The 12,262-nt window shown below is 41.1% G+C and overlaps 2 protein-coding genes across 3 annotated transcripts in view; both read right to left on the bottom strand.

The window, feature by feature from the left end:
- LOC140342170 (SLAM family member 9-like) overlaps window positions 1-8,189 on the bottom strand; it is a 16,669-nt gene extending 8,480 nt beyond the window's left edge. Inside the window, exon 1 of the mRNA XM_072428259.1 lies at window positions 4,769-8,189. Within this exon, the coding sequence (XP_072284360.1) occupies window positions 4,769-4,820 (52 nt within the window). The 5' untranslated portion in view covers window positions 4,821-8,189. The remainder of the gene's footprint in view (window positions 1-4,768) is intronic.
- Window positions 8,190-8,297: 108 nt separating this feature from the next.
- LOC140342306 (SLAM family member 5-like) overlaps window positions 8,298-12,262 on the bottom strand; it is a 10,677-nt gene continuing 6,712 nt past the window's right edge. For both annotated transcript variants that reach the window (XM_072428446.1, XM_072428445.1), the window contains exon 5: window positions 8,298-8,899. In XM_072428446.1, coding sequence (XP_072284547.1) covers window positions 8,859-8,899 — 41 coding nt within the window. In that variant the 3' untranslated portion in view covers window positions 8,298-8,858. The remainder of the gene's footprint in view (window positions 8,900-12,262) is intronic.

Here is a 12,262-nt window from a genome sequence, read left to right as displayed (position 1 = left end):
GTATATATAAGGAGGAAGAGGTTACTCGCTTCATTTACAGGAAATTAGCGTCTGGCGAGCCAGTCTGGTATATCTGGCCGCAGTACGTGCTGCACCTCTATGCAGAACCTTTTCACAGGTTTTTTACTTGTAAGGTCTGAAATGTCTGCTAAGACACATATGATAAACAATATATAAATAAAACATTTGACAATTTTTTTTTCTGAAGTCTTTATTATTCTGTTCCACCAATATGTAAGCTGTGCACCCCTTCCACAAGGCTTAGCGAGTCAGGTGACATTTAGCCACACCCACCCCTCATAGAGTCCCTCCCCAGAGGTTCACGCAGTTCAATTAGGAAAGGCGGACCTTGTGCTTTAACCAACTTACACAAAAAACTGCTGAATAAAATCCAGAGGTCCAAATACTTTTATTTTGGTCATACACCGGAGGAAAGGTGCACCACCAGGTACCACCAAGATATTGATATTGTTCAACTGGTTACAACCATGCACATATTAACCAACCATATCAATGCCCGATAAATTCCGTTTACCCTCATTAAGGACCACCAATTGTAGAGAGACCTCCGCCTGCTGAGTTACATGATAGAAGGAATGACATCAATGAGCAGAAGGAAAAGATCAATGCTTGATCAATCAACCAATCACACATTGATCTAGAATGCAAATTAAATCTATAATAAATTAGCAAAAAAATAAAAATAAAATACATTTTATTGGAAATATTGACCAATGAATGGCCAGCATTAAGCTGCATTCTTCCCCTATTGTTTTATTGGGGAACTAGACAAAAAAACTATTAACACGAGCTGCATTGTGTAATATCTAATAGATTTCATAAGTGAGAATTCACATGGTGTGTCAATTACGCGTGATGGCGGACGTACTTGTGTACATCAAATGAGATAACCTAATAAACTGAGCAGATGCTTCCTTTTCTTTTGGCATTGGTGGTAACAAAAACCTCGTGCTCAGTCATTGCAATATTGTAATTTTGTGACACAGCTAAATCTCTAACAAAAGCTGAAATACCTAAAAACACAACACACATAACACAAAGATAGCTTGTTTGGTAACAAAGCACAATCACAGGTAACAATCAGTAACATGGTATCATGTTTTCATAATTGTAACAATGGTAACGTAAGACGATGTCCATGGTAATAAGGCAGCACTCTCCGGTAAGAGGTCAGGCTCCTCTGGTAATGTGGCAGCACTCTCCGGAAAGAGGTCAGGCTCCTCTGGTAATATGACAGCATTCTCTGGTAACAGGTCAGGCTCCTCTGGTAATATGGCAGCACTCTCTGGTAACAGGTCAGGCTCCTCTGGTAATATGGCAGCACTCTCTGGTAACGGGTCAGGCTCCTCTGGTAATATGGCAGCACTCTCTGGTAACGGGTCAGGCTCCTCTGGTAATATGGCAGCACTCTCTGGTAACGGGTCAGGTTCCTCTGGTAATTTGGCAGCACTCTCTGGTAATGGGTCAGGTTCCTCTGGTAATTTGGCAGCACTCTCTGGTAATGGGTCAGGCTCCTCTGGTAATATGGCAGCGTTTCTCAGTAATATGGTCAGCTCCTTCTTAAAAAATTGCAGCACCTTCTGGTTACGTGGTGGTATTTTACAGCTGATAGAGAATATCACCTGGAGAGTAACACAGCGCTATGGCAGCACTCTCTGACTTCACAACGGCCATCTCTGGTAACATCATTGGTTACCCTAATGAATTTTAATGGTTACATAGGAGCTCATTGGTGTAACATCTGGACAAATTTCTGCAATTATTCATAATTCAACGTGACCGGAAACACGGAAAGCAGATCTGAAATCAGCGTGATTTATATTTGTGTGTTGTGGTCTCCAAAAATATTACACTTTTATGTTACTCATCAAAATATGACAGAAATGTTTGTTTCTACAGCAACACTCTCTGGCCATAAGCAGAAAATGACTAATGGAATTAGGTCTTACAGGAGAGAATGAAAACGTTCTCTGTTAACATACAGAACTCTCTATGAATATGGCTGCTATCTCTGGTAACACTTTCAGGTTGAAATATGGCAACACTCTCTGATTACGCAGCACTTTTCTCTGGTAATAGACAGAACTCTTCCTAAACTTGAAATATCTCAGTTATCAAGGAAGCACTCTCGGGTAACACGCAGCACTCTCGGGTAACACGCAGCACTCTCTAGAAATTTAGCAATACTCTCTGCCTCCACCTCTCAAATTACAGGCAGAACCCATTTTCAACCTGAAACACAGCAGCACTCTCTGGTGACATGCAGCACTCTCTGGTGACATGCAGCACTCTCGGGTAACAGATGGGATTTTATTGAATGGACCCAGGTCTTACTGGAGAAAATGAAGATTCTACCTGGTGGCATACAGAACTCTCTATGAATATGAATGCTATCTCAGGTAACCCAACAGAAATTTCTTGAAAGATGGCGGCACCCTCTGACCACACACATTTCTTGAAATATCTCTTTCAGATAACGTTTTGGTGCTGTCTGGTAATAGACAGAACTCTGAATATGTTTGTTATCCCTGTGTGAGATCGCCCGTAGGAATGGGGGGTGTTTCAAACAGGAAACAGGGCCAGCAGGTTATCAGTGCATTAGGGATTTTATTCACTAATACTATTTCAACACAACAACAAGCAAAATAAAACAAACAGCAAAATAAAGCCAGGCCACATGGCCTCTAACTAACTATTAGTTCCATGTACTAACAAGCCAGCCCAACCTAGTGCTGCGCAGGACTCCCAACCATACAGCTTTTCCAACAAAGTCTGCATCTTTACTCACAGCTGCCCTCGGCCCTCGGCCCTCGGCCCTTGGCCCTTGGCCCTCGGCCCAGCTCACCAGCCAAGAAGAGAGACAGGAAGGAGCAGGCTGGGAGTTTATATCCCCAGCCTAATTTCCATGATGGATTTCAGCTGAGACAATTACACCTGATCCATACACAGGCCTCTTTAGCTCCCCCATCTGGCCAAGAAGCTCATTGCCATTCAGCCTTGTACTTCAGCACCCCCTTTAGGTCAAAAGGAAAACTGTCTGACTAAACAGAAAAATACTCTGCATGTAATCTGTATCTGGGGCAAATGTACCTATCATCCTGGATGAAACCCTGTGATTTATTTGACCAGCTGTTTCACCTGGTAACACAGAAGAACTCTCTGGTAACATGCAATACTCTCTTTAAACAATGGCAGCACTCTCTGGCTTCATACTAACTGTCTCTGGTTACAGACAGAACTCTGTTTAAACCTGTAAAACCTATTTCTGGTATCCCTGCATCACTCATTGGTAAGAGACAATATTCTTTCTCTATGTGCTTGCAGCACTCTCTGGCTCTCTTTAATAGAAGGCTTATCTCTCTGGCCAGATACTAACTCTCTTAGGTAACAAACAGAACTCTTTTATTTTAAAACTTGGCACTCTCTGCCAGCATACAGGTTGACAATCGATAATTCGGATCAGTCAGTTTCCCATTAATTTCGGATCACATTTTCAATACAGGGACTGTAGTACACTTTTTGGCCACTAATGTTTTCATGGCACTGTTCTGCAGAAACGCTTGCTAAACTACCGTATTTTTTGCCTTATAAGACGCACTTTTTCTTCCCCAAAACTGGGGGGGGAAAGTTAGTGCGTTCTATATGACAAAGGTGTGATAAAATAATTAAAATAATATACTCACCCGATACCCGATCCTGCGTGTGTCTCTGGCTGCAGCAGCGTGTTTCTTCTCTCCTCTGCCAGCATCGTGTCTTGTCCTGTCTGTAAAGCAGAGCGAAAGAAGCTGGCACAGCGCCACCTGCTGTTCCCTGTCCTAACTGCCATACAATGGAAAAAAAGCACAGAGTGATCAGAAGGGGAATTTGAATGACAGAGTGATCAGAAAGGGAATTTGAAAGGCATAGAGTGATCAGAAAGGGAATTTGAATGGCACATGAGTGATCAGAAGGGGAATACCGGTATGAATGGCACATGAGTGATCAGAAGGGGAATAATCTTTCAGAATCTTTTTTTTCTAGATTTTCCTCCTTTAAAATTGGGTGCGTCTTATATTCCGGAGCGTCTTATACGGCGAAAAATACGGTAAATACACGTTGAGACGTCCCTGCTCCTGCTCACTGGAACTGTGCCAGATGTCCACGGGTGCTGCGAGAGGAAGGTTGGCCTGTGTGTGGAGGTGATTACTTTTGAATGATGGGAGCACTCTCTAATCACAGATCACCTCTCAATGAAACCAGCAGAACTTTTTATATGCCTTGAATATGTGTGTGCTAACACAGCAACACACTCTAGTAACACAAAATCACACAATAAACATTGCCAATGTTTTTATGTTTAGTAATCAAAAGAGCAAGGACAAAATCTTCACATGCATAACTTTTTATATACAACCCGGTGCCCACTGCATGTATAGGAACTACAGAGCCCAGCTGGGCGCCTGACATCCGAAACACCCAAAGTGTCAGATACCATCGCCAGCCATTGTTCTAAAGCCAAGATGAATATCATCAATCCTCTACCACAGGCCACTCATAGGGCAACTTTTTGTAGCATACATGGGTCACTTTAAGAACCGTTGGGACCTTCGATGGTCATAGCTCTCCATGGACAGCAGAAGTATATAAAAAAAAGTTATAACTTCAATCTTGCTTGCTTTGCCTTTTCTTTATTCAGACTTATAATATATAAATACTGTTCCAGTTTTTTGCTAATTACAGAAGTATAAAAGCACACAAAGTAACTTACATATCCAAAGGAATAAGACGATGAGGATGTTCTGCAAATTCTTTATCACCATCTTCTGTATTATCGTGTTCTGATGACCTAAACTTCTTATTTATAGAACTGCCAACCGCATCTTTTGTCCTTTAGCTGCTATCAGCAGCGTGATTTTACAGTTTCCGTTAACCAGCCCTTTTTTTTTTTTGGAAGCCCTGCAAGTCATATACTGTGCTTCTAGAACCTTCATTCCCATCCAGATCTTCTCTCCATAAGGTCCTTCAGGAAGAAAGTAGAAACCTACCCGGAATGGGGTTTCTTAATCTAAAACCCACATCTGTCACCCATTTCAAAAGGAATTATCATTATTATTATTATTATTATTACACAGTATTTATATAGCGCCATCATTTTACGCAGCGCTGTACAACGTCCATAGTCGTGTCACACTGTCGCTCACAATCTAATGTTTATATAGTTTATTTTATGTATTATATTCAGATCTTAAAAAAATGATGGCTAACCAAACCAGCGATCCACCAACTCTAGTTCCCGGGAGCCTTCTAGTCCCATCTTCTAAAACTGGGAAGCCCTGATCGAAGTCCCTATAGCCCCGAAATGTGTCGGTTTGTTAATCAGGACCAATTTACATGGGATTACGCACCAGTCCAGTACTCTTTTCTGTTTTATATTGTTCCCGTTTGGTGTAAGAGCTGCCTATCTACAGACATTGTACTTGGGGACACGGAACGCTAAGGTCTTATGGAAGCAAACCAAGCATTTGGGTCCCAATGCTTTGAATCCTGAAACTCCTGGAGGCCCCTGATGCCCCATTTCCAAATGTATGAACATTCTTATTAATCTTCACTCAGTACTCTATAATTGCAAAGTGAAAACAAAATTGTAGACAATTTTGTAAATGTAATATAAAGAAAAAACCTATTCGTCCGAGGTAGAGGAGACTTAGTGAGCGAGGTGACCAAGAACCCAGATGGTGAAGCTCCAGAAATATTGTGTGGAGATGGGACTGCAATTATGGACAACCACAACTGTAGCTCGCACCGATCTGGGCTTTATGGCAGAGTGGCTGGACGGACGCCTCTGCTCGGTGCAAAACAAATCGAAAGGTTGCTTAGAGTTTGAAAAGAAGCACCTGAAGGACTACCAGACTGTGACGACTAGAATTCTCTGGTCTAAGGAAGTGAAGATTAAACTGTCTGGCCTCAGTTCGAAACATTATGTCTGGAGGAAACCGGACGCCGTTCATATCAACTACCCAATACCATCCCAACTGTGAAGCATGGTGGTAACAGCATCATACTGTGGGGTCGTTTTTAAGTGGCAGGGACTGGGGGACTGGTCAGGGTTCAGGGACAGCTCAATGGAGCAAAGTATGGAGATATCCTCAATGAAAACCTCTTCTACAGTGCTCAGGACCTCAGAATGTTCATCTTCCAACATGACATTGACCTATTGGAACTAATTTGGAACCTGTTGAGAGAACACAAATTAACCTGATTGTCAATCCATACAAACTGGTAACAGTTTAACATGACTACAGTCGGAGTGAAAGTTTCTGCCACCTCCCCATCCCCATTGTTCTTCCCTTTTTTTCACATGTGTCCCCCAGTCCTGATCGTGTCATGTTTAAAATCCTGAATGGGCTGACTTTTTTGACCTACACTTTTGGTTACTCTGACGTTTAAAGGTTACAAACACATTGTTTAGTGAAACTGTCTTATACAGGTTGTCCTTGGGTTAAGGACATCCGACATAGGGACAACTCCTAGATCCGAACGTGGCTTCCCTGCTCCCTGGTGTGCAGGACAGAGGCTTGGAAGAGGGAGGGGTTCGGTTTGCATGACTTGCAGAAGCAAACTTTTGCTAAGCACATCTGATATTGAACTCTTCTGCAAGCTCTTTAATGACCAAGACAAACTCTGCAGTTGTTTCTGTTATTACGTATGTTCAGGAACATATTCAGGAATTTATAAGTTTGTTTATATGTTTATATTTATCGTGTCCATAAGGGCATTGTTATTCATATGTACCCAAATGTTTGTAAAACTTATGTTGAATAATCAATGAAAAGATTGAAATACAACATGACAATGACCCAAAGCACACTGAAGACAACACAGGAGTGGCTTGGGGATGATTGTAAACGATTGTATCTTTGTCCTGCAACAAAACAAAATTGAAAACAGTGAACGAAGTCTGAATATTTTCTAATGCTACTCTATATATAGAGTACTTTGAATGTTAAGGAATGTACAGGAAGACCCTGCACACCCAGACTCACAGAGCAGAGTAATCCCCATCCCTCTCTTCTAGCCAAGTCAGTTATACACAGGCTGCCAACAAGCATGCAGGTGCTGCTGTATTTATGAGCCCAGTATTATCTCACCTGGTAATACTTGTTTTAGATGGAGCTAGGCTTAAATTAGTACCAGGAAATAAGGCAGGGGGTGGTGCAGACTGACACAACATAAAAATATCACTTTACCTCTTTTTGCTCTGTCTGCAAAAGCTCATTAGTCATCATGCGTCATTTCCTGTTACCAAAAGAGGAACATCCACTCATATGTTGTTACCGCTGCAAGGTGGTACCTTTCAGTTTCTGGTTCACATAATTAGGTATCTTTTAAAAGAAAACAAAATTCTGTACCCTAACCATCCCTGCACTGAGTGGCCGGGTCTGTGCCCCTGCTGTGCCTATTATGGGGGGCTCCCACCATCAAGCTGGGGACTGACTCGGCCCACCAGGCTCCCCATAAATACAGAACGGCTTTTTGATAGGAGGGTCCCTTTAGAATGCAATTTACAATATAAGTTAAGGATCCTTTAGACATGCCGGCTTATGACACCGGGGATCCTGTATATAATCAGGACCACCACAGGTGCAGCAGACCACTTGAGCCCAGCCGATACCCAATCAAATTAAGAAAAAAAGTTAGCTTTAAAGAGAACCTGTACTGAGAGAATGATGAGGCTGCTCCCCATTTTACCATTGTTCATTAGCTTCCTGTGTCACCCCAATAAGGGTTTCTTTCTCTCATCTAAGAGTCTGAAAACCGTCAATGAACAATGATTGAATAAAACCAATTTAATTATGTATAAATGATTACAAAGTTGCATTCATTTGTCCCTCCGGAGTTCAGGTTGATTTTTCAGTTAAATGCAAACAGTCTTTAAGGAGATCTTCACTCCCAGTTCTCTCATTAAGAATTAATAAAGAGCAACAAACACACAATCAAATACAAAGAATCTAATTTCTTCTTACTTTGATGTAAATCAATCTACAGAGGCTGGTTGGTTTTCACTGGCTAAACACTAGAGGGCAGCAGAGAGGCTGATATTCGAAAGCTTCTTGTTCCATGATTCCTTTTATTGGGTATCACGGATGTGGGCGGTTACACTTGTAATCAGAGCTCTGTACAGCACAATAGGGGGCATGGAACGTATTTATTAACTAAAGGCGTAACATTACTCGCTTCGGGGATTCGCTTATCGGTTTAGCGCCTATCCAATTTAATGTTTTTTCGGATATTTAAACACATATTTTTAGAGCAGAAGAAATTAATAAATCCTTCGGTTATATGTCTGGCTGGCACTCGCTGTGAGGACAAGTTTTATCTCAGCAGTTGCTGTGCGATTGCAGCAAAATATGGAAAACCCAAAATGTGGGTAATTGCATTTGGTACAGCAAATTATGGAAAACTGCACATTTTTTTTAACAGAATCCGTCACTGGAAAATGCCCTTTACCCTAATGGAAAAAAAGTTTCCTTTGACAAACCACTGTTTAACATTAGATCCTCTTTTTTGGGTTTCAGAACTGTATTTGCTCTTCCCTGTTCAACCCTCCCAGTTGAGTTGAACTTTTGCTGGGTAATGTTTTTCACTTTGAAAAGATGAAATATTTCGAAAGGGTTTCCATTTCACTGGGCCAAAACGTAAATGGTGGTGGGATGAGCCCCGTCGGTTGCATTAAAATCCCAATTTCCAATGGGCTGAGTCCCCGGTGCAGGTTGCTGGGCCGCTCTGTCACATGAGCTTTTCCAGTGTTGGGCCGCAAACCAGCAAAGGGCTATGAAAACGCAGGCAGCCACCATGAGTCATATGAAGTTCAAGATGGTGTAATCCACTCCCTTTCTTCCTGCATTGATAAAAATAGAAGGAAAAAGGAATAACTAAGCTGTTTTATTGACGAGAAATGAAAAAACAAAAAACACATCAACACCCTAACATCAAACTTAACTTAACCCTAACCTTAATTCTCTAACCCCAAATCTAACAATCCTAATCCACTCACCCTATCTCCTCCCCATAATTAACACCAAACCCTACTAACCCTAACCCGATAATCGGAACTTTCTAAATCTACCCTCTAATGCCTAAACCCTATCCTAAATCCAACCCTCTAACCCAGGGGTCAGCAAACTTTTATGGCCGCAAGGCCATTTCAGGGGTGGGTGGGAGCACACTAGGCGGGACTCTGAGCCCCACCCTATTGGCTCCACCCACCACCAGGGAAGGCCCCCTAAAGTAAAATCCCTCTTCTCTATATGCATTGCAGAGAGAGGGATTTCCCTTCAGGGAGTGTTCCCTATATACCGCCGCAGCGGAAGTATCAACACCGGCTGCAGTAAATGGGGGAGCCACAGCAAGGAGGCGGCACTGGAGCTCCAGCGGCTTCGGTAGTTCCTAACGCCCCCTAGCAGATCCAGCTGGCCAGCATTAGGAGGCATTAGGCCGGAACAAACTACCGGCTAGGACGTATCTGGCTTAAGGGCCGGAGTTTGCCGACCCCTGCCCTAACCCCTTATCCCTAATACTGGCTCTCTAACACAAAAACTAATCACCCAACCTTCTAACCCTAAATCTAAACCCCTTTATGTACGCCACTATCTCTAACTCCTAATCTTGACGCCAACAACCTAACTCTCTAAACACGTATCCCTAACTCTAAGCTACTAAACCTAAATCTAACCCTTTACTAATAACTTTATAACCCTAACCTCTAACCCTAAATCTAACCCCCTAAACCCTGACATCAACCTTATAACACTACCTCCTAACTCCAAATCTAACCTCCTAAACTTAACCTTCTCACCCTAATTCTACCTTTTTAACCCTTATTCATACCCCCCCCACTCTTAAACCCTTAACCACCAACACCAACATTCTAACCTGAACACTAATCCCACTATCCCTAACACTTTATTCCTGACTCTAACCTCCTAAATCTAATCTCTAATGCTACCCCCCTACTCCAAATCTAACCTCCTAACCTAACCCTATAATCATAACTCCAACCCCTTAAATTTAATACCAACCCTCTAACACAAAAATTAATCCCCGAACCTTCTAACCCTAACTCCAAGACCCCAATCCCTTAACTCTAACAATAACCCCCTAACGCTCTCATCCTAACTCTAACCTCCGCACCCTCTAACCCCCTAAACCCCCAAAGGTAGCAAGTAAAAAAAATAATTGTTGCATTTTACATACTCTTAAACCCCTATCTGACCCTTTAATACTATAATCCAACACCCTAATATGTATCAATAACACTAACCCGACCTTAACCCTTTAATAATATATCTGACCAAACTTTTTTTTCATTTCCTTTTCCAGCAATGCAAGAGAATTACCCGGTGGACGATTTGCCTTCACCTATTGCTCTGATAACAAAGAAGAATATTGGGTTTACAAGGGGTTTAAAAGGGGTCAAACCCCTCCCAACATTATAACCCTTCCTAACCCACACTTTACTATCTATCATTAACCCTTGCCTGACCCTAGCTATTAAAATGAACACTGACTGGTTGTTTTGAATATGTTTTGTTTTCTTTTGTATATCAGTACAATACAATCTGAAATTCCCCTAACAGTTAGCTTCTTCACTTTCTTAAAATGTTTTCTGTTGCTTGGTTATTGTATATTGAAGGGGGGTCATTTCAGGAAAACCACATTGCTTGCAAAGTATCAGATTTTGTTATCATGTTTTGTACATTGGATTTAAGCAATTTAACCAAAATATCATTGAGTCATATTAAGATAAGCAAAAAAAACAAAAACAAAACTTCATTACTTGTCTTGTATTACTGTACGAAACCTCATGCAAATACCACATTAAGTGTCTCAAAGTACAAATGAGTCATATAAGTACCCAAACACAGGTGATTGTAATGGCATCTAAAACACGGGCATATTTCCTGGTTGCATGGAAGTGGTAACTGCACCCCAAAAGGTTAAAGCAGCACCCGAATAGAGCTTACTTTGCTTATAAAAGAAACAGAATTGGTAAATGAGGAAAAATATCAACATTTACCAATCAGCAGATGTTGAACATAGGTCACCTTGCTAACTTAGGTGGGCACACAAAGGGTTGTAGGGGTCATATTAGTGGGTATATACATATATATATGTTAGAAATACTCAAATATAAACAATTAGATTAAGTTCCCCTTAAAATGTCATTAGATATGGTAATTACAGTCCCATTAAGAATGTGAAACAGAAATCTTTGTTTTTTTACACCAGTAGATGGCACTGTGTCCCTGTGTAAAGTGTGTAACAAACTTGTACCATCTTGGTTACACACTGTGCACAATGACAAAGTGCCATCTACTGGCGGACGACAATAATGCCCGAAAGATAATTTACCAGCAAGAGACTCATCGACACAAATATAAAAACAAAATACATTAAAATATATCAGATTGAGCCCATGGGATTTATTTTTCTCTTTTCAACTAAATGTTTTAGAAATAACACACAATGAATGCATTTTGTGCTTAAGGTTTATACTTGAGTCAAAACATTTTTTGTACTTTCTACCTTAAAAGGAAAGTCTACCTATCTTTTCTGTATATCTACCTCAGTTTATATTTAGATTAGTTTATATTTGAGTATATTACATATGTTCATATTAGCTTCCATTTAGGGGAGAAAGTGTGCTATTCATCATAATATATTGGGTCCTCCACCAGAATACCCTCTGAAGGCCACATGGCTGCTTGTGCCACAGATTGCCTTTTGATAAAATTAGTAGATATTACCCCCTTGTTTGTTTTTTTTTAGAAAATTTTTCTCAATAAAAATCTATTGAAACAAAAAAAAAAATGACAATGGGAATGATATGATAATATATGGCGAAGCCCAGAAAAAGTTTAACAAAGGTCACCTTAAGTAGAATGTGTGGGTGTAACCATCAGGTGAATCCCTGAACCCCCTGCATCCGGACACAGTAATTGTACAACACCACTACTGCATTTCCTTTAAAATGTGATAGGAAGCACAAGAGACCTGACCGATCTGTCATCTCTCTGTACGTCAAACCACACATATGGAAACACCCCTTGTTGGGATGTTAGCTCTACAAGCGTATTTTTATTTTAAAACAGGAAACATTAGAATGTACTCTAAACCAATGGCACTGGCTCAGTGTTCTTTGTACAGCACTGCGGTATATGTTAGAGCGATATAAATGTATAATAATAGTGTGTGACTGTGG

The sequence above is a fragment of the Pyxicephalus adspersus genome, chromosome 12 (assembly GCF_032062135.1).
Source record: "Pyxicephalus adspersus chromosome 12, UCB_Pads_2.0, whole genome shotgun sequence".
Lineage (NCBI taxonomy): Eukaryota > Metazoa > Chordata > Amphibia > Anura > Pyxicephalidae > Pyxicephalus > Pyxicephalus adspersus.
Note: the sequence above shows the minus strand (reverse complement) of the source record. Positions and strands in the feature narration are given on the sequence as shown.